The 27,712-nt window shown below is 37.5% G+C and overlaps 3 protein-coding genes across 8 annotated transcripts in view; 2 read left to right on the forward strand and 1 right to left on the reverse strand.

The window, feature by feature from the left end:
• tmc6b (transmembrane channel-like 6b) overlaps positions 1-365 on the reverse strand; it is a 33,845-nt gene extending 33,480 nt beyond the window's left edge. Inside the window, exon 1 of one of the 2 annotated variants that reach the window (XM_081357287.1) lies at positions 277-365. The gene's annotated coding sequence lies outside the window, so the exon portion shown is untranslated. The remainder of the gene's footprint in view (positions 1-276) is intronic. The other variant, XM_081357288.1, reaches the window with a different exon arrangement.
• Positions 366-3,268: 2,903 nt separating this feature from the next.
• On the forward strand, positions 3,269-18,276 carry tmc8 (transmembrane channel-like 8). Of its 4 annotated transcripts, none has more exons than XR_014029457.1 (16): positions 3,269-3,423; positions 4,480-4,684; positions 6,011-6,159; positions 6,359-6,487; positions 7,945-7,994; positions 8,407-8,549; positions 9,119-9,266; positions 9,663-9,824; positions 10,988-11,142; positions 12,428-12,509; positions 12,604-12,704; positions 13,784-13,970; positions 14,587-14,710; positions 15,458-15,607; positions 15,924-16,002; positions 17,025-18,267. XR_014029457.1 is itself a non-coding variant. In XM_081357296.1 (16 exons), exons 1-16 carry the CDS (start codon positions 3,372-3,374, stop codon positions 17,094-17,096), a joined length of 1,995 nt encoding a protein of 664 aa, XP_081213422.1. In that variant the 5' UTR covers positions 3,269-3,371; the 3' UTR covers positions 17,097-18,276. The 4 variants fall into 4 exon arrangements, 3 of the variants coding, with proteins under 3 accessions (XP_081213422.1, XP_081213423.1, XP_081213424.1); XM_081357296.1 differs by having other exon boundaries at positions 14,580-14,710; positions 17,025-18,276; XM_081357297.1 differs by having other exon boundaries at positions 14,580-14,710; positions 15,494-15,607; positions 17,025-18,274.
• Positions 18,277-18,622: 346 nt separating this feature from the next.
• On the forward strand, positions 18,623-27,712 carry LOC308685505 (Fc receptor-like protein 5). 2 transcript variants are annotated; one of them, XM_081357314.1, is made up of 9 exons: positions 18,623-19,123; positions 19,217-19,243; positions 19,872-20,129; positions 21,437-21,730; positions 22,708-22,977; positions 23,595-23,888; positions 24,872-25,006; positions 25,076-25,115; positions 25,201-27,712. In XM_081357314.1, exons 1-9 carry the CDS (start codon positions 19,096-19,098, stop codon positions 25,277-25,279), a joined length of 1,425 nt encoding a protein of 474 aa, XP_081213440.1. In that variant the 5' UTR covers positions 18,623-19,095; the 3' UTR covers positions 25,280-27,712. The 2 variants fall into 2 exon arrangements, with proteins under 2 accessions (XP_081213440.1, XP_081213439.1); XM_081357313.1 differs by having other exon boundaries at positions 18,658-19,123; positions 25,198-26,399.

Raw genomic sequence — 27,712 nt, forward strand, 5'->3', positions numbered from 1 at the left:
GTTCTTCTGAAATCTCCAGGTTTTAAACATCCAATGTTTTATTAAAGAGCTCTCTGTACACACTAAACACGTGACAAACATGAATATGACACTGAACTCAGATGAGTTATTGTTTTTACACCTGCCGATCGAAGTCACAAACAGAACCTGATTGATTCGCACAAGTTCTCAAACTCATTTAAACTTCATCTCGATAGTTTATCTTCTATCGCTCGAACAAACTCGAAACGATATTATGTTGTCATCAATAAATAAAGTAAATAAGCTGTAACTCACCGATGCGCGCGAATGGGTTACCGTAGAGAGACTATTGAGAAACTTCTAATGACAACGAATGAGTTGAGTCTGGACATCCGAATCAGTTTGGTGAATCGGTTCGTTCGGACGGTTCATTATCACCATAGGTTCCAAAATGTCAACCAACTCTCAGCGATCTTTGTGAATCGGTTCAACTAAATCACCAAAAAGAGCCGGTTCACTTGAACAATTCGTTTGCGGAATTACTAGGACCGAGTCACTTTCATTTCCGTAGGGGGGTGAAATAATTTATCATCTCGTACAAACATTCAAAATACTCAATGCTATATCTATAATCGCATTAAGCGTGATATCAGTATATGAGGGGCATAATATTAGAAAAGCAATTAAATCAAAAGTGCATGTGAATAAGCTCATGTAAAATGGTATGAGCCGGTTCATTGTTGAGAGTCCATTGACCCTGACTGACTAAACTTAGTCAGACTCTGAACTCAAACACACCAAAACAAACCATTAGAGCTTCTTCAAAGTTTTCCCACATAAATCGAAGGTTTAAATGAGTTTACTCCACAACAAAGAAGTATGATGATGTTTTAAGGCCTCAGTCTACCATCCAACTCTGCCCAAACAGAACATGTTGGCAACTTCAGCTCAGTGCCTGTTTAGACGCGTTTTGCTCCGAGAAAGCTTTGCGGTCTGTGTTCTTACTCATCTCTCTCTCTCTCTCTCTCTCTCTCTCTCTCTCTCTCTCTCTCTCTCTCTCTCTCTCTCTCTCTCTCTCTCTCTCTCAATCTCTCTCTCTCTCTCTCTCTCTCTCTCAATCTCTCTCTCTATTGTTGAACTTGCACAACAGCTCATGATGCTTTGATGGAGGAAGTGTCTTTCACAGAGGATGTGCGTGACTTTCTGAAGTGTGTGTGACATGAAATTCTTTAGTAATGACGTCAAGTGGCAGCTTTTCCAAAAAGACTGGTTAAATATCAACCACAAAAGAATCATGTAACATATGCAGCACTTACTAGCACACAACCGAGAAAATAATGCATGTTTATCACAGTAGCCTACATTAGGAGCTTGCGGGGCCTTTCAGTCTTCAGATGCCAGATCCTCCTTCTGCAGTGACCCCTGTCCTAGACTATGTTTTCATGTAGAAATACCTCATTTATTTATATATAAATTCTACTCGTTGTGCTGTACTGTTAGATGTATTATTTATTTATTTTAATCAGTTTGTTTATATCAAATGTTTAATTTATTTTAATCTTATCACGGATAAAAATAAAATCTTAACATTTAATCAATAACAAAGTAATCTACACATTCCTGTAGCTCACAGTGGATCATTGCGCTCGCAACATCGAGGTCATGGGTTAGATTCCAAAGTAATGCATGAACTGATTAAAATATAAACCTTGAATTCAATATTAGTTGCTTTGGATGAAAGTGTTATTCAAATACATAAAAGTCCAGAAGACCCTAGACACTGCATAACAACCACCTAGCAACTGCCTAACACCCTAGCAACCACCTGGCAACAGCTTAGTAACCACTCAAGGTACCATGCCTAACAACCACCTAGAAACCATGCAAAACACCCTAGAAACAGCCTAGCAACCACCCAGAGTACCTTAACAACTACCTAACACCCTAGCAACCTCTTAGCAACCAGTCAAGGTACTATGCCTAGCAACCACACAGAACACCCTAGAAACAGCCTAAAAACCACCCAGAGTACCTTAACAACTGCCTAACACCCTAGCAACCTCTTAGCAACCACTTAAGGTACTATGCCTAACAACCACCTAGAAACCACACAGAACACCCAAGAAACAGCCTAGAAACCACTCAGAGTACCTTAACAACTGCCTAACACCCTAGCAACCTCTAAGCAACCACTCAAGGTACTATGCCTAGCAACCACCTAGAAACCATCCAGAACACCCTAGCTACCCCCTAGTAACCATCCAGAACATCAAAACAACGACTAGCAACACCCTAGCAACCAATCAGAACAAGATCGCAACCCCTTAGAGTACCATAGAAACTGCCTAGCAACCATCCAGAACACCCTAGCAACCACCTAGCAATCACTCAGAGTACCATAGAAACTTCCAAGCAACCACCCAGAATACTTCAGGAACTTCCTCGCAACACCCCAGCAAACTCCTAGAAACCACCCAGAACACCCTAATTACCACCTAGCAACCTTTCAGAACACCATAGGAACTGCCTAGAAATCACCTAGCAGCACAAGAGCAACCATCCAGAAGACCCTAGCGACTGCACAACAATCACTTGGCAACTGCCTAATACTCTAGCAACCACCTAGCAACTGCTTAGTAACCACTCAAGGTACCAGGCCTAGCAACCACCTAGAAACCACCCAGAGCACCTTAGCTACCACCTAGTAACCATGCAGAGCATCAAAACAAACCGACTAGCAACCTTTCAGAACCTAGCAACTGCTTAGCAACCACTCAAGAGTTCCATAGAAACTGCAGAGCAACCATTTAGAATGCTTGAGCAACTGCCCAGCAACAACCTAGAAACAACCCACAACACCCTAGCTACCACCTAGCAACCTTCCAGAACACCATAGCAACTACCTAACAACACCATAGCAACCATCCAGAAGACCCTAGCAACTGCATAACAATCACCTACCAACCACCCAGAACACCCTCACAACTGCCTAGAAACCACCCTGAACACCCTAGCAACCACCCAGAATACTCTAGCAACACCCTGGTGAACACTTAGCAACCATCCAAACGGCTCATCTTTTTGTAAGCGTAATCTCTATAAAATGTTTGTTTTAAAATTCTAATCATGAACAACTGAAAAAAGTCAGCTAAATGTGTTGGTCAGAAAGCACTCAAACTTAAGTGCAAGTGACGGAAACACATCAAACGTCTGTACTGACCTGGCCGAGATCTGAAACTCTGTGTCACTCAAGATTCCACGACACCCACTCGTTCATCACATGACTTCCTGTGCAAACTCTCTTATTAGACCACACTGAGAAGAGAAGCGCTCCACGCTCGAGGGCTTCCGTCTTCTGCTCATACGAGTCTATGAGTGTGTGTGTGTGAAGGGCCTCGACACACTGACGGATGATGATGGAGAGAGAAGACCGGATAGCAAACTTCCACAGACTCCTATCAGGTGTGTGTGTGTGAGTGTGTGACAGTATCATTGATCAAGGGACATCATATATCACACCATGGCTTTTTGTTTGAATCATTTATGCACATCAGTTTCCTCTGATAATTTAGAGTTTCAACAGAGACTTGACTTCCTTCTTCTGTGGTTTGTTTGTATCAGGCCTCTATACTCGCTTTAAAAGCCAGACGACACCAAAACTTCCATAAAGTATTAGAATACAGTATTTTTAGTGTTCTTCATGTGTCTGAACGCATGTATGTGCACCGTAAAAATTTTTTTTTTTCAAAGTTCACTGCAAAAACGAGTCTTGTTTTCCAGCACAAATATCTAAACCTTAATAAATCAAGAGACATTTACTTGACAAGCAAAACTACTTGAGATTTTAGGGCTTGTTTACTGAAAAGCTTATCAAAATTAAGTGAGTTTATGCTTAAAACAAGGAAAGATATCTGACAATAATCTTGCTTTCCCTTTGGATTAGTGTTTTTTATTGCAATATTCTTGCATATTGAATTATTAAAAAGGTGCCAATTCTTGCATATTGCAATAAAAATGTTACATATTGTTACATATTGCAAAAAAGTTGCATATTCTTGCATATTGCAATAAAGTGTTAAACATTGCATATTCTTGCATATTGCAATAAAGACGTTGCATATTCTTGCATATTGCAATAAAGTGTTAAACATGGCTTATTCCTGCATATTGCAATATTTTTTTTTACATATTATTGCATATTGCAATAAAAAATTGCATATTCTTGCATATTGCAATAAAAAACGTTGCCAATTCTTGCATATGGCAATAAATAGACAAGACAAAAAAATTAAGCATTTATTTCATTGCAATTTAAAAAATATTTTTCCAATGTTGTAAATAAAACAAAGATTATTGTAGTGTTTTACAAGAAAATACTATTTCAGTCTTTCACGTTTAACTCAATGTTACTTGCCATTTCTTTGTAATTTTTTGTGAAATTTACTAGCAATTTCTGAGTGGAAAAACTGTTTTTTTTTAACGATCATATGACGATATGAATGATGTCTGTCCGCACAGACGAGAGCTGCTGCTCGGATGTGTCCAGCGACTCGTGTGAATACTATCAGACTGAGATATTCGGGCTGTTGCCGAGCTCACAGGCTCATCGACGACCTCACGCAGACCCCGTCACACATGATGCCGACACAGACAGAGTCTCCTGGAACCCCAGTGTCCCGCTCAGAGCTCTACCTGTCTGTCTGCAGGGCAAGAGAGACATCAAGTGAGTGAGAGGCTTCCCTGCAAACAATTTTGCGATTTAAAGACATCTAATAGTGTCCAAACTCAGCCCAGACGTCTAGGCTAAAACAAGGCAAAATTTGGGCTGTCAGTGAAAAGTAATAGACGTCTAAACCATCGCCCAAGAATAGACTAGTCATCAATTAGATCACAAAGAAATTAAATGAGTGAGGAAATGAAACCAAACACCTTGTAATCACTGTTTACGTTCATCTCGTTTATCATCTCGCAAGATATTTTGGCAAAAACGACATTCAAGGTAATTTTGGCTAGAAGTGTGTTCCTCATAACCGGACTATATCGGGTCTATAGTTAACATAGACGGTGAAATGACAAGTTCAGTTCATAGTTTTAGTTGTGCTAGTTTCTCATTTGTAGTATTCTAACGCAGTGGTTCTCAAACAGAGGCCGGGGTCCACTAGGGGGCGACAGCAAACTTCCAAAGCAGGTGCAGGGTCACTTAAAATTATTTAAATGAATTAAAGTCCCCCTGTGGTGAAAATCCAGCGTTTAATGTTGTTTATGTGTCTATGTGGTGTTTTTAGTGTACAATCCATGTGTAAATTCATAAGTCGACAGCATTGCTGAGTATTTCCTCCTTAAAACTGCAGTGAACCAAAGACAGTCTCAAAAACACGCTTTGAAATCGCTGGTGTTTCTGACGTCACAAACTACCTTGTAACCAATCAGATCAACGTGTGATCGTCAACCAGTGGATCTCTGAGCTGAGTGAGTGAGCGGAGGCGGGGCTTATTTGCATATTCATAGAACCGCGAATACTAAATGAGGCAAGGGTGTTGAGTTACATTTAAGATATTTTAAGACATGAAGATTGTTTTTTCAAGGAAAAAACGTTTAAATATGTAATTTTGGTGATCAAAGATGAGTTTTAACGGATAAAATTATTGACTACGGGGGGACTTTAACAGAAAGCCTACTGTATTATATTTGATACGCAAATTTCAAAGGCCTCTAAATGATCAACATGATCGAAACTGCCTGAAAAACCTGTTGCACACAATCTGTCGTCTGAGTGATAGTTTAGAACTTTAATGAACTGAAGCACACGGTTCTTCAAACTTCTGAAATCACAAAATTAATTGTGGTTAATGTAATAATTCAGTACTCCCAGTTAAAAGTTGAAACGAGCAGCTTTCTCACAATTACAGCATAAATACAGAAATATCTTAGCCTATATTAGGGAGCCTTCAAACGTTGTATTATAAGTAGTTGATTGAGTGAATTATACACAAACACATCGCCATCTAGTGGTCAGTTTCAGTGTTTCAGTTTTGTTTGTGCCAATCAGAGAGAGGCAAAATGTGCAGAGACGCAGCATTGGCTACTGGGACTCGTGGAGGCGGAGCCAGCAAACCACAAGGCGGCGCTTAAAGGAGCATGTGGGCGGGGCCCTGTCAGGACTGTTGCCATGGAGACACACGCTTCATAAGATCGAAGGTGAGTTTTGAGTATGTATCCACTGTGACCCCTAGTGGTCAATACAGTGTAAATCCAAACCTTTGATTTGGAGCAAAAGATTGGTAAAGGTTTCGAAGCTTGATGAAGCAGTGTTTTGAAATTGCCATCACTATGAGTATGTTGATGCTGTGCAAGTGAGTAGATGATGTTAGACTGGTTAACTGAATCTGATACACAGGTCAGTTTGGTGTCGGGGTGAAGGCGTACTTTGTGTTTTTGCGGTACTTGCTGTGCTTGAACCTGCTTTACTGCGTGATCATCGCTGGATCTGTGCTGACGCCAACGCTGGTGTTCAGGGAGAACTCAGGTGCGAACACAGAGTCTGCGGTCTCTTAACAGGCCCGTTCACTCCGAGGACAAGCAAAACTACTCGAGATTTTAAAGCTTGTTTAGCCAAAAGTTTATCAAAATTAAGTGAGTTTATGCTTAAAACAAGCAAAGATATGTGCCAATAATCTTATTTTTCCTTTGAATTAGTTTTTTTATTGCATATTGAATAAAAAAAGTTGGCAATTTTAGCATGTTGCAAAAAAAAACTTGCATATTCTTGCATATTGCAATAAAAATGTTGCATTTCATCGCATATTGCAAAAAACGTTGCATATCTTGCATATTGCAATAAAAATGTTGCATTTTATCGCATATTGCAAAAAACTTTGCATATCTTGCATATTGCAATAAAAATGTTGCATTTCATCGCATATTGCAAAAAACGTTGCATATCTTGCATATTGCAATAAAAATGTTGCATTTCATCGCATATTGCAAAAAACGTTGCATATCTTGCATATTGCAATAAAAATGTTGCATTTTATCGCATATTGCAAAAAACTTTGCATATCTTGCATATTGCAATAAAAATGTTGCATTTTATCGCATATTGCAAAAAAAGCGTTGCATATTCTTGCATATTGCAATAAAAGTTCACATCACAACTATAACGATAATGGCACATTCAGAACGATATCGTTGGAATCACATTCAGAACGATTTTTTGTTGAACGATAAAAACATTGACAGCCAATGGGAATCAATCCTGCTTTAAAAGCTCAAGTATTTAAAGTGGCGGATAAATAAAAATCCAGCGCACTTTTAAGGCTCATTGCCCAATAACTATAAAGATAACTATATTAGCATCCACACCAGTGCACAATATCTTTGTGTTTATTATAAGTGCGGTGCAGTTTTGTTGTTTGTCGCTTTAAATGTGCAGAAAGCGATTTCTGAGAAACGCTGTTTGAAATGGAACAGACCGAGCACCAAAACACACAATAGCCAATCAGCAGTGAGGGGCGTGTCCACTCACGGGGGGGAGGAGCCTGTGTTTCATAGTGTGTTCATGTATTTGTGGGCGGGGCTATAAAGTTAGGGCTATGGTCCTGTTGGGTAGGGGCGTGTTTGTTTTGGTTATTTCAAATAACAGAGTTTCTCACAAATTGCTTTCTGCACCTTTAAATGCTCAAGCTCTTTAAAGCAGGATGGATTTTGATTGGCTGTCAGTGTTTTTATCGTTCATCAGCTGGAAAAAATCGTTCTGAAAGTGATTCCAATGATATCGTTCCTCTGTGCCGTTAATATGATTGTTTGTGTAGAATCTGCTATTCTTATTAGATTTTAAGAACTATATCTTTATCATTATTGTCCTTGGTGTGAATGCTAATGTAGTTATCATTATAGTAAAATTTAGTTATAATTTTTGGTGTGAACAGGCCTTTCGAGGTGATGCATTAAAACTGATCTAATATGTCAAATACATTTTTTTAGGCCATCAGGAAAATATCACCTTTGGATATAAAGACATATTTGTTGGATCAGTAAGTCATTTTATGATCATCGCTTTCTAATTTCCACACTGATCATCATTTTCAGATTTTATTTAATTAACTCATTTACCATAAATTAACACTCACTCTCGATGACCAGAGAGCAAGAAAAGTCATGTGGTTTGTTATGCTGCATTATATAGAGTTATGTTTCCTTTCTGTTAATGTAGTAAAAACAGTTTTTATTCTATTTCTTGGCATTTCACAACTGCCTATTGTTGTATATTGTATAAATGAATGTATGGGGATTTCTGTCAACCAGGATATTGTCTTAATGGTTTATGGCAGTCAGTTTTATGTTTATTTGCATGTAAACAAGGTCACTGTCTCATTTTTATCTGTCTTCAACACTCTGCATGCTCTTTCTCTCTCTCTTCTGTTCTGGTTCTCTTGTGTTTTCCAGGGTGTTCTTGAAAACTCTCCAGTGTTTTACAGTTTCTACACTCGTGGTGGGTCTCTTGATTTAGACTGTTTAAACACTCCACTCCTCTTTCTACTTGGCATGATCTCTGTCCTCTTCCTCAGCATCATCATGGTGGTCCGCAGGTCAGATCATTTACCCTGAGCTATCAGACCAACGTTCCTGCTTCAGTACAACTTACAGATTGAGATTTCAGCAGAAACATGCATTTGCTGCTCTTGCCTGCTAGGTGGCGCTATAACCATAGACTGAATCAACAGCATCATGTCTAATTGTCTCTCAGTTTGCAAATGCTGTGAACAGCTATTGAACAGGGAGCATTCATACTGGCAACACACATGTACATGTGTTTCCCATTTTAATTGTTGTGAACGGATCCCATAAAGGGACACGGTGATGGAAAAAACATGAGACACGAGGAAAGATTAAATTTCAATGCTTTTGCATTCACTGGCAAAACTTTATTGTTCCCAAAGAACCTTCTTATTTGCTTGCAAAAGTTTTGTGAATGAAAATATTTGAAAATTTCTAATAAGCAAACAAAGTTTCTCGGTAGAATGAGAAAGTTTTGTGAGTGAATGCAAAAGTTTTTTGAGTGAATGCAAAAGCAATGAAATCACATTTTCCCTCCGACCTCATCATTTTGTCCATCTCCGTGTCCCTTTCGTTCACTGATGTCCATTATCTCTTTCAGGACGGTTGTGGGATACAAACACTCGTGGCTCACTGGAAACCGCTTCAGTTCAAACCTGAGTTACAAGGTTTTCTGTGGGTGGGATTTCAGTATTCAGGACTCGCAAGCGGCATCACTGAAACAAAACTTCATCAGAAACGAACTGAAGGTGAGAAATCAACATGAGCTTCACGTATCTGTCATGTCAGACTCAGAGAGAGTTTATAAAGAGGTTCAGATCCCATAGTGCTACATTTTTCTAAATGTCATAATCATTTGTTAACAAGCAAGCATTAATTACTTCAATGAGCTCAGTGTTTCTGCATTAAATTATTACATTGTTTAAATTAATACCTTTTTCGCCAACTGTGATCATCTTATATATGTACATTTCTGAAATGCATAACTTAGACAGTTTCCTCTGATAACAGATCACTGTAAATGTAATGTGGACTCGTGCACTTTCTGTAAAGCTGATTTGAAATTATGTGTATTGTGAAAAGCGCTATACATATACATGTGAATTGAATTGAATTGTGTGGATGACCTCTGACTTCTTCTCCAGATGGATCTAGAAGAGCAGACGTTTCACGAGAGAGTCCAGCGCCGATCGCTCAAACTCTGGGTTCGGCTCATTCTCCTGCGGGTCTCTCTGAACTTCCTTGTGCTGGTTCTTCTGGGAAGCGCATTCGCTCTGATCCATTACACCATCATTCTGTCACAAGAGGTACTGTACATGTATAAAGAGCCCATATTCTGCCCTTTTACAAAGTCTTGATGTTGTTTTCAGGCTCTGCTAGAACCTGAATGTTGATTATTCTCCTCATTTTCTCCATTGTTGCGGCTCCTCTCTTCCCAGTCTGTCAGTAACGCTCTGTTTACTTCCTGTCTCTATGAAGCCCCTCCTTCTGAAAAGCACACTGTACTCTGATTGGTCAGCTGGAGCGGTGTGTTGTGATTGATCGGGCGCTTCGAGTGTGTTTGGGAAATGTCCCGCCCCTTTCCATAACCGCCAGTTTAACACACTACTAACTAACTCAACCAGGCCCCGCCCCTTTATTCTGCGCATGAATTATTATAATGAGGAATATTGTGACGTGTTCGTTCCCGGAAGAAACTCAAGACTACAATGGAGGCGTTTCAGGAGTTCAGAAACACTGACTCTGATATAGAGAAGAACTGGAGCTTTCATGATCGAACACCAACACTACACACTAAACACAGATGAAGATGGAAAACAGCAGAATTTTTATTTTAAGGGCGCATGCTTGGCCATAATGTAGCGTGTGCACAACGCACACACACTTTGCTTCTCTCATCTACACAGATGCAGCAGTTCACATTTTTAGAAAACCATACATAATTACAGGGAACAATACTAACACAGGAGGGAAATCATTGTTGTGTCCATGAAGATGTGAAAGAATAGGCATAAATCTAGCTTACACATTTACCCAAATGATCATACGCCTGTTTAACCGAAGCTAATCTGGGTGTGTTTCTCCATCCCCAATGTCACTCTCTGTGTTTTACGGCCCTGACGAGAACGTCGGTCTCCTCGGCTGTGAACCGCTCCTGGCAAATCCGCCGTTATAATAGTAATCCGCCATGGAACAAGCACGCCTGCTCTTAAAGGGAATGTGAGATGACGCTCTGATTGGTTTATTTCACGTTACGCCCAAACCACACCTATGAGTAATGAAGCTGCTTCAGACCAACACATTTTAGATTTGCGTCGGAGAGTCATTTATCCCGCCGGTATAATAGCAACAGCGCCCGAGATCCGCCCACAAAGTTACTTGCGTTTCAGATCGTTAAAATAGGGCCCCTAGATCTTCATTAAGAAAGTGAGTTCAGGATGTGTTTCCTAATGATTGTCTCTCTTGCCAGAATCATAATCTTCACCCTACCGTGTCTCTGATGTTGGAGTATCTTCCTCCAATCACAATGGCGTCGATAAACTACATATTGCCGCACATCTTCAGTAAAGTCTCAGAGTTTGAAGATTATTCACTCACCATCCAGCTCAACCTCACCCTGATCAGGTCAGAAAGGTCATGCACTTTGACCTCTAGTGTGTGTTACATGTTCCTGTGGTATTAAATACAGCAGTATCTCAACTACTTGATTTTTTTTTTTATTGCAATTTGCAAAATGTAAATTATCGCCCTGGGGCCGTATTCACAAAGAATTTTAAGGCTAAAAGTAGCTCCTAACTGGCGAATTTAGGAGCAACTCCTAAAAATAATGGGCGTGTCACTCGTAACTTTAGGACTCCTAATTTTTTTCACTAAGAGTAATTCACAAAGCATTTTAGCCCTAAAAGTAGCACCTAAGTCTGGGACAGCTTAAAAGAAGTCGAGAGGACTCCTAACTCACTAAGACCTATTCACAAACCGCTTTTTGTGGCATTTCACGTTGCGATGTTTTGAGATGCGCATGCGGCGGCTACAGGAGCTTCCAATCGCGAGGGAAAAATTTTGCTTTGTAGGCATAACTAGGTATGCAATAACGCCACCAACAACAACCAAAACTAGGCTACTCATTGCATGTAAACTAATTGTAACGTTTCATTGTGAATCAAATTAAAATGTTCTTCTCTTTGCAAACGTAGGCAGAGGCATATAGTGACAGATTAATTCAATAATGTTGCAAAGATATTGCATCAATCCATATGTTTCATTAGGCTACTAGGCTTTTTGTTTTGCCTTACTCTTTATTCATTTAGGCTATTTATTCAGTTATTCATCATCTTCCGTCCTTCGCACTACACCGCACGCATTCTCAGACCTGTCACCTGTCACTCATCATCTTAGGGGAGGTGTTTGGAATCATTCCCGCGTTACAATCATCAGCCAATCAAGGTGGTCACTTCAGTCAAGCTCGTGCATGAGTAATGACGTCATCCATGGCAACGAAGACTCACTCTTAGTTTAGGAGTTGTCATTTTTCTTTACTAAGAGTAGGTCTGAAAGGCGTTGTGAATAACTTTTAAGAGAAAACTCCTAGCTAAAATCTTTTAGTGCGATTTAGGAGTACTCCTAGTGGTAAGATAAAATGCTTTGTGAATACGGCCCCTGTTCTTTATATGAAGCTGAATATATTAGTACATACTTTATCCGCATATACAGTTTATTCACATACAGTTTGATTGTTTATATCATTGCAAAATGTAAACTATACTTTCATCCAGCTCTAATCTTCTAAATGCAACTATAAGGCATGAAGATATTTAGATATTATAAACATTAACCTCATGATATTCTGTTAAGCTGCTTTGAAACAATGTGTCAAAATAGGACTTGACTTAAACTCGTGTGAATATTACAGGAGTATTTTCCTGAAGTTGTCGTCTTTGGGCATCTATCTGTTCTTCCTCATCAACACCTCATCAAGCCCAACACCCAAACAGGTTTGTTCACAGTTGTTTCTCCAAGACAACAATGAGATTACATGAAAGACAAATGGGGACTTTTTAAATCTTTTGTCTCTTGAACTGTGCTCAGGTTTGCAAAGAGAACACGTTCGGGAAGGAGATGTACAAACTCACCATCTTCAACTTCCTGGAGTGTTTCTTCAATGCGTTTTTTGTGGCTTACCCAAGAACGTGAGTTACTCAATCTTTACTGAACCCGTTTTAGATAAAATATTTTACCTCCCTCAGGTTAATATTATTAGTTAGCATTTCAATAATTTAACGACACTTTTGCTTGTTCACGGATGTCGGTTAATGCTCGTAAGACACAAATTATTATCTTTTGGTATTTGCTTTATTTTGATTTTCAAATGCAAAAGTATTATGGGCGAACGCAAAGTTTCTCAGAACGCTAAGGTTTTATGAGCGAATGCAAACATTTTATGAACAAACGCAGTTTCTCAGAACGCAAAATTTTTATGTGCGAATGCGAAACCTTCTCGTAACGCAAACGTTTTAATGAGCGAACACAACGTTTCTCGTAACGCAAAGGTTTTATGAGCGAATGCAAACATTTTATGAACAAACGCAGTTTCTCAGAACGCAACATTTTTTTGTGCGAACACAAAGTTTCTCAGAACGCGAAATTTTTATGTGCGAATTCAAAACCTTCTCGTAACGCAAACGTTTTAATGAGCGAACACAAAGTTTCTCAGAACGCGAAATTTTTATGTGCGAACTCAAAACCTTCTCGTAACGCAAACATTTTAATGAGCGAACACAACGTTTTTTTGAGCGAACGCAAAGTTTCTCGTAATGCAAAGGTTTTATGAGCGAACGCAAACGTTTTTTTGAGCGAACGCAAAGTTTCTTGTAACGCAACATTTTTATGAGCGAGCGCAAAGTTTATCAAAATGCAAATTTTTTATGTGCGAATGCAAAACGTTCTCGTAACGCAAAAGTTTTTTTAAGCGAACGCAAAGTTTCTCTTGGAACACAAAAGTTTTATGGGCGAGTGCAAAGATTTCTCTGGGAGCGAAAAAGTTTTATGAGCGAACGCAAAGTTTCTTGTAATGCAACATTTTTATGTGCGAATGCAAAACGTTCTCGTAACGCAAAAGTTTTAAGAGCGAATGCAAAGTGTCTCGTAACGCAATTTTTTTTTGAGCGAACTCAAACGTTTTCCAAGCGAATGCAAAGTTTTGTTCGCATATTTGGATTCACATTACAGAACTATATATGTACAGTATATGATAAACTTTATTTAACAGCTTCTTGGTGGAGAGGTTTCCATCCTCGTCGCTAGCGCAATTACTAGGCAAGAAGCAGTTCGAGATTCCCTTCAACGTGCTGGACCTGGTGAACAGTCAGACGGTCACATGGGTGGGTGTGTTTTACTGCCCCCTGCTGCCGGCCATCAGCTCCGTCAGGCTGCTGATCCTCTTCTACCTCAAGAAGGTCTTCATCTCTCAAATTCTATTTTATTTCAAACAACAAAAATGTTTTTATGGTTTTAGTTAACCAGATTCGAGAAGTCTAAATATTTCGAGAATAAAGTTGAAATATTTCGAGAATAAAGTCGCAACATTTCGAGAATAATGTCAAAATTAAGGAATGCACATAAAAGAATGCAGGAATGCATATAAAAGTAAGGAATGCACTCGTGAAGTCGAACTGCCTTAGACATGGATCTAAACATAATAATAGTGCTCGTAATTTTGACTTTATTCTCGAAATATTTTGCCTTTATTCTCGAAATCTTCCGACTTTATTCTCGTAATGGTTCGACTTTATTCTCAAAATATTTTGACTTTATTCTCGAAATCTTCCGACTTTATTCTTGAAATATTTCGACTTTATTCTCGAATTATTTCGACTTTATTCTCAAAATGCTACGACTTTATTCTCGTAATTTTAGTATTTATATTTTTTTAAAATAATTTCTTTTTTTACGTTGCTGTTCAGTGTTTCCGTAATAATAACCCTGCTTTCAGATTTAGATTTAGAAACAGCTAAATAATAATAATAATAATAATGATAATAATAATAATATCATCTGTGTGTCAGTTCACAGTGGTGCGCTGTTGTGTTCCGGCTCAGAGAATGTTCCGGACCGCCAGTTCTTCCGTTCTCTTCCACTTCATGCTGTTGTTGGGTCTCTTCATGTCTGTGGTCACATTAGTGGTCAACATCAACAGGTACTGGTCAATGCTGACATATATTTATAATATAATACAGTTTAAGGCAAGACTCTACAGGCAAATCCAGTGTTTTTCATGCTGGTCACTTCCATAATATTCTTCATTCAAACTAGTGGAAAGAAAACATCCAAAAGTGTTTATTTTATTGCACTTGATCTCTTTGCATCTGTCGATCTTTAAAGGCGGTGAGTTTGAGTCTGAAATTTTAATTTTAGCAGCTTCACACACACCAAACTGTACGGTTTTATTCATATAATATATATTCAGAAGGTTTGTTCATATATTATTCGCCTGATTTATATAGGACATTTCAATCCATAAAATATGGTGAATATATTTTTGTTTTTTTCTGTCTGCTGACAGTATTTTCTGATTTATGGAAACAAAAATCTAAATCCCCTTTGGAAAAACCTTAAATATATCATCAAAATCAAACAAGAATTATGAATCTGGCTTTATCCAATGTTCAGATTTACGTGCTGGAAATGTATGCAAATTAGTGCATATTTATTTAGATGATGACTCATCATATTTAAACATTACATTTCAGAAAACTTATACAAAACAGGTTTGCAATTGTTAAATTAAGTAATCAAGTATGGTGAATTAGTTAATTGTTCCTCTATAGTGTCGCCTGTAGTGTCTTGCCTTGAAAAAAACACCAAAAATGTATTCATGTGAGCGTTATATTAGTGTGGTTTTCCTCACGTTCATAACCCGCATCCTGGCATGTTCTCGTCTGAGGTTTGTCCCGGGAAACTGCGGCCCGTTTAAAAACAGTACCGTGTTTAACGTGACGAGTGTGTGTCTGAAGACGCTGCCAGATCCGGTGCAGAACACCATCAGCTACATCTCATCAGAGGCCTTCGCATTCGCTCTCATCCTGGCTGAGGTGTAAGTGTGTGTGTGTGTGTGTGTGTGTGTGTGTGTGTGTGTGTGTGTGTGTGTGACTGAGTGAGTGAGTGAGAGTGTGTGTGTGAGTGAGTGTGTGTGTGTGTGTGAGTGAGAGTGTGTGTGTGTGTGTGTGTGTGTGTGTGTGTGTGTGTGTGTGTGTGTGTGTGTGTGTGTGTGTGTGTGTGTGTGTGAGTGTGTGTGTGTGTGTGTGTGTGTGTGTGTGTGTGTGTGTTTATGTGCTTCTAATGCTGGATCTGAAGCAGCGGTGATGTGATATCCTCACAGCTCATGAATGTTCTGTGACTGATGTGTTCAGTGTGATCCTGACGTCGTATGTGTCTCGCGGACGAGCGAACCGTAAAGCCATCGAGAGGCTGAAGGACATGCTGGTGATGGTGAGTGTTTCACGTGGACCCCTGAGAAGATCTACTTTCATCAACTTTCGTTCCTTTAGCAGATGCAAACAAAGAGAAACACAAACACAAAGTTCAGCGTTGGCCACTAATAGAAATATGCTCTAAGAATGATAGGTTAAGTTATGAAAACGTTATTTCTGAATGTTCAAAACATTCAGGTTTTTAAAGGCGTTTTGAGGGAATGTTTAATTTGTGTTACAAGAGCTTAAAGAGCTTGAAGGACTCGGATTTGACTTTTTGAAATTGAAGTCCTGGAAAACCCTTGAAAACAGCCATATTTAGGAAGAGGCTAAAAAAAAGTACTTGAAAAGTGCTTGACTTATTTAATTACAATATATATGAAATTAGAGTTTTTTGTTTTGTTTTTTTAACAACAACATATACAATCTTTTCATGCAGATTTAACACTGCTGCCCGTCTGATGAACCCCCATCAGACCATTTCTAGATACGAAATACGCCAACATTATAATATAAAATATAATTTATTGAACAATAATAGCCATTATAAACTTTGTATTTAATATATATTATTAAATATACTGTAAGTTGTATTTTGGATACCTTATCATCTGTAATTTGAGTTAAAAAAAATCCTTAAAAAATAAAGATTGTTTGATGAATTAGATAAATACCAAAAAAGTAGTGCTTTAAAATACATTTTACAGTATCTGTACGATCGCTGAATGTTTTCAAAACAATTTTTTTAAATGTTTCTTCTTGATTATGTGAACATTAAGGGAACATTCCGTTGTATCATTCTTCACACATTATGGGATGTTACTTTTGAATGAAACAAGTAGCAACATTTCAAACAGACGTTTCAGAAAAAACATGTATAGATGAGAATTTAGTGCTAACGTTTTGAAAAATGAGCAGATAACTGCACTATTAACATTACTGGGAGAACATTTGGTCATGATGATCTGTGGTTTCTTCTACTGAACTATATATTAGAATGTCGATGTTAAAACACTTCTGTGTGTGTTTGTGTCTCTGCAGTGCAGCTCTGATAAACGCTTTCTGGTGAAACAGCACTCGACCATCACGAGACGACAGCTACGAACACGCTAGCACAACATCCATATGAGCAAACCAACACCATTACAAAACATTGTCTTCGGTTAAAAGAAGTGTGAGATTAACCCTAATCCTGACCCTGACCCCTAACCCTGACCCCTGACCCTAACCCCTAACCCTAAACTGATGCAATGACTTGATCTGAAACTGCTCACCAAAACGATCTGTGTGTCATAAAATTACTGTCATGAAACAGTAAATCACATGTATAATGTAACTGGACATCAGGAGGATGAAGATTTCATTTCATTCATAGCTTTATTCTTTGTGCTCATGATCTCTGAGTTTATTACATTAGGTCAAAGTTCACCCTAAATGTCATGCCTTTTATAGTTTCATTTGGCCCTTTCACACCTGTAACGATAATTATATCAGGGTCCACACCAGCGCACGATATCAATGTTTATTATAAACGCTACAGTTTTGTCGTCTGTCGCTTTAAAGTCCCCCTGTAGTCCATCACTGTATCCCCTAAAACTCATCTCTGATCACCAAAATTACATATTTAAACGTTTTTTCACGTCTTAAAATATCTTGAATGTACTCGACTCCCTTGCCTCATTTAGTATGCGCGGTTCTATGAATATGCAAATGAGCCCCGCCTCCACTCACTCCCTCAGCTCAGAGATCCACTGGTTGACGATCACACGTTGATCTGATTGGTTACAAGGTAGTTTGTGACGTCAGAAACACCAGCGATTTCAAAGCGTGTGTTTGAGACTGTCTTTGGTTCACTGCAGTTTTAAGGAGGAAATACTCAGCAATGCTGTCGACTTATGAACTTACACATGGATTGTACACTAAAAACACCACATAGACACATAAACAACATTAAAAGCTGGATTTTCACCACAGGGGGACTTTAAATCAGGATGGATTCAATGTTTTTATCATTTTAAAGCTTTAAAAATAATTGTTCGGATTGATTCGGATTTGTTTTCGTCTTATTGTTATATTCGTTGTTCTTGGAGAGTTAAATGCCAGAACTGTGTGTTTGTATGTCTGTGATATTTATAGAAACTTTGTGTGGTACTTTTTAAAGCTCTTTGTCAGTATTATTATTCACACATAATAATTTTGTTATGCTTTAGTTTGTATGTTTTTGCATTTTTGTTGATTTGTTAATGTATTCTCTCATTAAAGTAAATACTTTATAGTATTTGTCAATATTTCGATTTGTTTTTCTGTTTTCATTTTAGTTAGAGTGTTTGTGGATTTTATGTATGTCTATATAGTTTTTATTAAGTTTTAGTATTTAGTTTTAGTTATTTTAGTACTTCAGCTTATACAAAAAAATTTTTTTTTGAAATGTTGCTTTGGCATCTAACTTAGTTTTTATATTTTATTTCAGTTAATCTTTATTTTATTACGAGTAGTGGAATTAAGACCCTGGTGTCTGATTCTGTAAAAGTGCCTCATAATGTGGAAATTCAGTGACGAGATGAAGCTCGTTATCTCTGATGAACACATGATGAGAGAATATCTCAAACACACACACACACACACACACACACACACACACACACACACACATGCAGTAACACAGAGTCCACACACACACACACACACACACACACACACACACACACACACACACGTGCTGTAACACACAGAGTCCGTCCACACACACACACACACACACACACACACACACACACGTGCTGTAACACACAGAGTCCGTCCACACACACACACACACACACACACACACACACACACACACACACACACACACACACACACACACACACACACACACACACACACACACACACGTGCTGTAACACACAGAGTCCACACACACACACACACACACACACACACACACATGCAGTAACACAAAGAGTCCACACACACACACACACACACACACACACACACACACACACACACACACACACACACACACACACACACACACACACACACACACCCACCCGCTATAACACACACGCACACACACACAGTCCTGGTATCAGCGGGCGACGGGAGGATGCAGTGTTTCCTCATGTTAATCTCCGGTGAGTTCCTGATGTTTCTCCGACAGAAACTCATTAATGAGACGCTTTGTTCTCAGGGAGAGTCTCTCACTGCTTTCTGCCTCTGTGTTTCAGTTCTGCTGGGCTTCGTGACAGAAACCGGTACTTCTTATTCTTAATTTCACTAATCTTCTACTTTAATATAAAATATGCAGATACAATTTCCATTCAATTGAACTGCACATTTTAAATAAACTGCATATTCATCAGTCATATAGATCAACTTCATGTATTAGTATTAATAAACTAAATGTTTTAAATGCACAATAACCAGGTTTATACATTTATTAACCTCTCCAATCTACATGTATACTTTATAACGGATTAAATTGAATTGTTTTCACAATTGACACATTTATGCTCATCTTAAGCAATTTAAATAAATACATTATGGCAAATATAATCAATTGATAACACTTTACACTAAGGTTACATTTATTAACTATATATTACCATAACATAACATGTCTAAATCATTTATTAATCTTGTCTATGTTAATATCAACATTTATACATTATTAAAATCATAAGTTGTCTCTGTTAATATTATTTAATGGATCTGAGTGAACATGAACACAGCGAACAGTTGCATTTTATTAACTAACTTTAACAAACGCTGTAACAAGTGTGTCGCTCGTTAATTTAATAAATGACTACCATGACTAATAACTAATGTGACCTTATTGTAAAGTGTTCCTGGTTATTCTGAGGTGTGTTTGTGGTCCGACAGGCGGGTCGCGTCCGAAACCGGTTCTGACTGGTCCCAGTAAAGCTTATCTGAGGTCTCAGGTCCAGTTTCACTGCGAGGTCCCAGGCTGGGCTTCACCTCTGACCTTTGAACTCAGGAAGGACACAGGGGATCTTATCAGAGCAGAAAAAAACGTCAAGGTCACCTTCCGCCTGCAGGTCACCGAGGGGTCAGAGGGCAAGTACTACTGCAGGGTCACTGAAGGTCAAACCAGCAACAGCATCCAGTTCCATGTCGTGAGTGAGTGAAACCAGAACTTTATTGTCATTAAAAATGACGAAATTCAAATCTATTTTGTTTTACAAGCACAAGTCAGAAACTGAAATGTGCTTTTGCTTTGTGTTATTTGAGTATTTTAGTTATTAATATTCTGAAGGAGCTTTTATTTTATATTAATTTTTATTAGTTTTAGTAATTTTTGTCATTTTTATTATTTTCATAACATGTCTTTATAGTTTTAGTATTTGGCTTTTAATGTCAGTATTTTTATTACTATTTAGGTTTAATTTATTTTTATTTCAGTTTTATTTGTTTACATTTTTTATTTATTTCTTATATGTAGTTTTAATTTTTTAACAGTCATTTTAATGCTTCAAATTCAAGGCAACGTTTCTAATTTTAGTTTAGTTTGTTTTTCAATCTAATATTTATATTTTAGTTACATTTTTTGTTATTTTGATGGTTTTGTATTTTTTATATTACTTTTTTTTATATTTCAGTTTAATATTTTTTTAATTTCATAATTTTTTATTTCATTTATTTTAAGGCAGCATTTTTCATCTAATATTTATATTATTTTATTAGGTCCTTTTGTTTAAATAGTACTATTTAGGCTTAATTTATTTTTATTTTATTAAAAAAATTATTTATTTCCATTTTCATTTTAATTAGTTAATTTTTTTTTGCTATTTTGTTGTGTTTTTGTCATTTTTATAAATATTTACTATTTATTAATGTTACGTTTTTAGTTTAATGTGTAGCAATTTTGTTTTGTGATTTTGTATTTTTATTCGGTTTATATATTATATAATATATATATATAACTATTTCAGTTTAATTTATTTTTTGTGTCACTTTTTATTTTATGGCAACATTTCTAATTTTTGTTCAGTTAAAGTTTTTCATCTAATATTTATATATTACTTTATTAAGTCATTCTTTTTTAAATATTACTATTTAGGTTTAATTTATTTTCATTTAATTTAGAATTTTTAGCAATTTTATTGTGTTTTTGTAAAAACACTATTTAGGTTTAATTGATTTGTATTTTAGTTTTAAAACTTATTTATTTCCAGTTAAGTTTTTTGTTAAATTTTTAGCAATTTTGTTTTGTGCTTTTGTATTTTTTTTTTACTATTACTATTTCAGTTTAATTTATTTTTTGTGTAATTTTTTATTTTAAGGCAACATTTCAAATTGTTGTTTAGTCAAAGTTTTTCACCTAACATTTATATGTTATTTTAGTCACCAGTACTCGGCCTGGTTGTGAGTGACGATGACCGTGTTTGATTGACAGATATAGTTGTGTTGTTGTGTCGTCCCGTCAGCTCCAGTCAGCGGTGCCAGTCTGAGCTCAGACCCAGATCCCCCGATCCGGTATGAAGGACAGAAGTTTACCTTGCGTTGTCTCGTCAGGAAGGGAACGCATCTGTCCTTCACATGGTATCATGACCAACAAGAGGTCAACACATCATCAGACCACTATCGGCTCTCAGGAGACGCTCTCACGGTGGACGCCGCGAGTGAACGGCATGCTGGGACATACTCATGCACAGCTCAGAACATGATGGAGGACAACCCGAGATTCTCCAGCAGCCGAAACCACCGCGTCATTGTGAAAAGTAACAAGTTTGACAGCAATCACACTGTAAAAATTTTAATCTAAGAAAGTAAAAAATCGTATTTCTAGAAAACATGTTTTTTGCCAGGAAAGATAAAAAGTCGGTAACAAAAATCCAGCTGTTCATTGTTAATTCATGTTAGTTCACGGTGGATTAACTAATGTTAACAAGATTGTAATAAAGTATTAGTAAATGTTGAAATGAACATTAACAAAGATAATAAATGCTGCATATGTGCAGTTCATTATTAGTTCATGTTAACTAATGAACGTTATTGTAAAGTGTCACCAAAAAGTCTTATAAAATACATTGCGCACGATAATATAAATCTTTATTTAAGAAAATTGCTCTTCTTCAGTCTTGGCAAGTGAATTTTAGTGACATAACGATAACATAACCATAAACAAGTGACAGCTATAAAGTGCGAGTTTTTGTGCATGTTCAGTTAAATTATTGTGCTAATTTTAATAATAATACCACCCCTAAAAATTCTATTTTCAAGAATCTTAATTAAGAAAGGTCAAATATGATTTTTTTTTTGTTACCCTGAAAAAACAAGCCAGATGCACTAAAATCTAAGTAAAGTGTACTAAAATTATTCATTTATTGGGTCGTTTTAAGAATTGTCATCTAATTTCAGGTTGTGCATCTTAAAACATTTAAATAAGCTGAATTTAAGGTTAAATATTCTTTTTTATGCAATCTTCACTAAAATTACTTATTATTTAGTGCTTATAAAAAGTGAAAACTGCATAGTTTTAAGTATTTTTGTCTAGTTTTTAGATCCAATATCATTTATTAGTGTAAATAATGCCCCATTGGCAGATGTTTTTGCTTGATTTTAGTTCACTTTACCCAGATTTAAGTGCATTTGCTTGTTTCAAGGTTGTTTTAAAAAGTTTTTTGCAGATGCTACATTTGTTTTTGTTCAAAATGCATCCTATTTCAGAACCGGTTTCATGTTTTATGATTTTCAGAGTACATCTCGACGCTTAAGTTGTCATTCATGGTCTTCTGGAATGGCTCGAGCCTGATGGCCAACATTAGCTGTCGTTTGGCGCGTGGATCTCCGCCTGTGACGTTCAGTTTACTGGTGAACGGACTGGAAATGGATGTGAAGCGTGTGGATTCACTGGAGTTCTGGTCCGTTCAGCCCGCCTCTCTAGGTCTAGATGCGGGATTGGCTCAATGTAAAGCTCAGGCAGAAACACAGCAGCTTCTGTCTGATCCTGTGCCTTTACACGTGGGTGAGTGTGTCTCGGTTTATTTACTGGTATTACATTATTATTATTATTACAGCTTTTGATGTTGTTTATGTGTCTATGTGGTGTTTTTAATAAGCTTTAAGACAAACCATGTGTAAATTCATAAGTCGACAGCATTGCTGAGTATTTCCTCCTTAAAACTGCAGTGAACCAACATGTGATCATCAACCAGTGGATCTCTGCGCTGAGTGAGTGAGTGGAGGCGGGGCTCATTTGCATATTCATAGAACCGCGTATACTAAATGAGGCAAGGGTGTCGAGTTACATTCAAGATATTTTAAGGCACGACGAAATATATTTTCAAGGAAATGTTTTTTAAATATGTAATTTCGGTGATGATTGACTACAGGGGGACTTTAATTGCAATTTTGACCCGGTGCATTTTATTTTCCGAAAATCATAATTTTAGAGTGATTTCTGAAGGATCATGTGGCACTGAAGACTGGAGTAATGATGCTGAAAATTCAGCTTTGATCACAGCTTTACTATATAAGTGTCTCAATCAAATCTCAATATCTATTAGAGGTTTGATGGCACAAACCTGGCAAAACCAGTGACTTATTCTTCCTTTAAACGTGTTTCTTAACCTGTTTTGTTAGTTCCAGTAGGTGGCGCTGTGCGAGTGATGGTAAAATACCTCCATGACGCCGATGCAGTGACGACAGCAGCTCGACTCACATGCTTCCCCGACAGAGGAACGTTTCCCACGTTCTCCTGGTCTCTGAACCGTTCCTCCCTTCCACCAGAGGGCGACGCTCACGTGGTGATGCAGAACGGACGGATCTTATTCCTCACGGACATCAGCTCTGGTTATTACCGCTGCCGGGCGAGGGACAGTTTCAACGACAGCTCAATCTGGGTGGAGAGCGAGGACATCTTCATACAGAAGACAGGTGAGCATGTGCTTCGTCCCGTCCTGTGAACATCAAGAAAGACGTTAAAGTCGCTAATTCTTGTTTTTTATGGAATATTGCAGAATTGTAAATGATTTATGGATGCACATCATCATTATAGTTTTAATAATCTTGATTCAGAATAAGTTCCTCTTGCAGCATCTCTTCTCTTCTCTAATGACGAGGGCGGAGCAACCTGTCACTCACAGGAGATCAGCCAATAGCAAACCACAACCATCCAATCAGCCAATCAACTCCACACAGACACAATCAAGCCCCGCCCACATTTGTTCTTGTTCCAGAGTTCTGGAAACAGTTCTGAAACAACGGTTCTGAAACAAGAACAAATGTGGGCGGGGCTTGATTGATGGTTTGCTATTGGCTGATCTCATGTGAGTGACAGGTTGCTCCGCCCTCGTCATCAGAGAAGAGAAGAGATGCTGCAAGAGAAACTTATTCTGATTCAAGATTATTAAAACAATAATGATAAATCATTTAGGGGCAGTTTACACGAAACTGCTTTCAACTAAAAATGTAAAACTTTTTATGCATTTTGGCCGTTCATTTACACGACAACGGCGTTTTGGGTGCCTTAAAACACAATGCTTTGAAAACGGGTTTCAAAGTGCAAGTTTTTGAAAACGGTCTCAGTGTAAACAACAAAAATGCAAATTTCTGAAGACGATGATGTCATGCACATGCGTATAACGTTTTCAGTCTATAGTGTTTCATCGCCATCTAATGTCCTGGCATCAAAATACAGCGTTTTTTATAATTTTATCAAGATCCGTGTGAATGGGGATAGTTTTGACAGTGATGTCGTCTGTACGTGAAAAACTCAAACGAAAAACTTCTCCGTTTTAAGCGTATTGTTGTCGTGTAAACGTACCTTTAGAATAAACACTGCAATATTTCTTTAAAAAATTTTGCTTTCATGGTGACTTTAAAGAAAGTTGATGATGGTTTTGTATGTTCTTGCACAGATTTGTCAGCGACGCCCATGGAGGTCATTGCGTTAGTTTTCTGTGGTTTTCTATCGACGGTGATCGTAGGAGCCTCATGTTTTCTGTTTTGGAGTACCAAGCGCAGAAACAACTCCTGCAAACATTGCATTAACCGTAAGTTCAGTCCACTCGTTTCATCATGTTTTTGGCACAAGGTTTTTATCATGCTTTTTTCTCTTTCAGATGAGATCCAGTCTGATGCGAACCAGTCTGATGCGATGCCGTGAGTTTTAGTCTCTCAAAAGCTTAATTTGGATATGATGCCCTGTAAGGAACAGATCTAACCTCTCTTCTGTTCTTCTCAGCAGAATGAACTTTCCAGCTGACGTTTCCTTTAACCCTCAAACTGTGGAAATGAAAACATTCATCATGAACTTTGCGGACTAGACCAGACCAGACCTGCTCCAAACACACTATAGTTTCTAGTGATCCTGAAGACCTTGATTAGCTGGTTCAGGTGTATTTAATTATGGTTGGAGCTAAACCTTTTGTTGTAAATGTGTCGTATATTTAAGATTGTAAGGCTTTTATATACCAAGTAAATGTTTAATTTACCAAATGTTGCTATGGAACTTGCTTTAATAATTGATTAATAGATAAGATAAATACATAAATAAATAAATGCAGGGATCATGACAAAACACTGTAAAAAATATATTGTTACAAAAAAAAGTAGGCTTTTTTTTAACAAGGGCTTGGTTTTCACACAGAATTCAAGATTCAATTCGGTTCTGATTCACAAGCTCTTGATTTAATTCGGTTTATTATGATCTCAATTCGATTAATTTGCATATCAGGTAGCCTACAGTGTGTCGATTTTTTCTTACAGAAAACAAATCTCTCTTAACTAAAGTAACCAGGGAACTTTGTCAGTTAGATATCTATGTTAGATGATGATGACACTCAAGTGTAAACATTTATATTGCACATATTAACAGTTTTATATTTAGTATTATGTTTTTACACCAGATCGTTGGTAAAATTTACACATTTAAACGACACAAAAATTCACGAAATATCATGAAACATCAATAGCAAGTAATAATAGAATATTTAACTAAATATCGCGTTGTTGGGCAATGAATGTCTTTTCTGAGGTAAATGTGTCGACGTGACATTGACGTTTATTCGCGCTTAAAACACTGGCTGAGCAATTAAGTCAAGTCAAGTCAAGTCAACTTTATTTATATAGCGCTTTTCACAATACAGATTGTATCAAAGCAGCTTCACAGTATTAAATAAAATAGTACATCAGTGTTTGTTTCTGGTGTAAAACATCCACGTTTGGTAATGCAGATCAATAGCACTGGTGAATCGATTAATCAATTTAAGTATCCCCAACTGAGCAAGCCAAAGGCAACAGTGGCAAGGAACCGAAAAACTCCATCAGGTGACCTAATGGAGAAAAAAAAACCTTGGGAGAACCCAGGCTCAGTCGGGGGCCAGTTCTCCTCTGGCATTTATGAAGTAGAGACCGGATTTAACTGTAAGATTAAAATATTATATGAATGCCTGGCTGAAGAGATGCGTCTTTAATCTAGTTTTAAACTGGGAGAGCGAATCTGAGCAACGAACAGTATCAGGAAGGCTATTCCAGAGTTTTGGTGCTAAATGTGAAAATGCTCTCCCTCCTTTGGTGGATCTGGATATCCTAGGTATGACCAGAAGCCTCGAATTTAGTGATCTTAAAGAGCGCGATGGATTATAGGGCGATAGAAGATCCGTTAAATAAACTGGAGCTAAGCCGTTTAGGGCTTTATAAGTCAGTAGCAATACCTTGTAATTAATACGGAACTTTATAGGTAACCAATGTAGGGATGATAAAATCGGTGTTATATGGTCAAACTTTCTTGATCTAGTAAGAACTCTAGCGGCGGCATTTTGGACTAACTGTAGCTTGTTTATTGAGGATGCAGGACAACCAGCTAATAACGCATTACAGTAATCTAGTCTCGAGGTCATGAATGCATGAACTAACTTTTCTGCATCAGAGACAGATAGCATGTTACGTAATTTAGCAATATTTCTAAGGTGAAAAAAGGCTGTTTTTGTAACATATGAAATATGATTTTCAAAAGACAAGTTACAATCTAATATAACACCCAGGTCTTTTACTGTAGAGGATAAAGTAACAGGACACCCTACTATGTTAAAGTTGTATTGTGAGAGGTTTTGTGGGCGGTTTTTTGAACCGATAAGTATTACCTCTGTCTTATCTGGATTTAATAAAAGAAAATTGTGCGTCATCCAATCTTTTATATCTTTAACACACTCTGTCAATTTGGATAATTTAGCGTTTTCATCTGGCCGTGATGAAATATATAGTTGAGTGTCATCAGCATAACAATGGAAACTAATTCCATGTTTCCTTATAATATTTCCAAGTGGCAGCATATATATTGAGAATAATAGAGGGCCTAACACAGATCCCTGCGGCACTCCATAGTTTACTGGAGTTATGATCGATTTTTCTCCGTTTAAATAGACAAAATGGTAGCGGTCAGATAGGTATGATCTGAACCAGCTTAATGCTTGTCCTTGAACACCGGTATAGTTTTGTAGCCGATCTAAGAGTATTGTGTGATCTATAGTATCGAACGCAGCACTAAGATCAAGTAAAACTAGTATTGAGATACAGCCTTGGTCAGAAGCTAAGAGTAAATCATTTGTGATTTTAACGAGCGCAGTTTCAGTGCTATGATGCGGCCTGAACCCAGACTGAAACTTTTCATAGGTGTCATTTTCTTGCAAGAAAGAGCCCAGTTGGGCAGACACAACTTTTTCTAATATTTTGGACATAAAAGGAAGATTTGAAATGGG

Source organism: Scardinius erythrophthalmus, assembly GCF_964197995.2.
Source record: "Scardinius erythrophthalmus genome assembly, chromosome: 25".
Taxonomy (NCBI): Eukaryota; Metazoa; Chordata; class Actinopteri; order Cypriniformes; family Leuciscidae; genus Scardinius; species Scardinius erythrophthalmus.

Bases quoted from the DNA above. Each gene is read 5' to 3' on its own strand.
- tmc8 (XM_081357296.1), top strand. From the start codon at position 3,372: ATGATGATGGAGAGAGAAGACCGGATAGCAAACTTCCACAGACTCCTA. The intron at 6,488-7,944 runs GTGCGAACACAG...ACATTTTTTTAG, and splicing joins GGTGTTCAGGGAGAACTCAG to GCCATCAGGAAAATATCACC. The intron at 9,267-9,662 runs GTGAGAAATCAA...CTTCTTCTCCAG, and splicing joins TCATCAGAAACGAACTGAAG to ATGGATCTAGAAGAGCAGAC.
- LOC308685505 (XM_081357313.1), top strand. From the start codon at position 19,096: ATGCAGTGTTTCCTCATGTTAATCTCCG. The intron at 22,978-23,594 runs GTGAGTGTGTCT...CTGTTTTGTTAG, and splicing joins TCCTGTGCCTTTACACGTGG to TTCCAGTAGGTGGCGCTGTG. The intron at 25,007-25,075 runs GTAAGTTCAGTC...TTTCTCTTTCAG, and splicing joins CTGCAAACATTGCATTAACC to ATGAGATCCAGTCTGATGCG.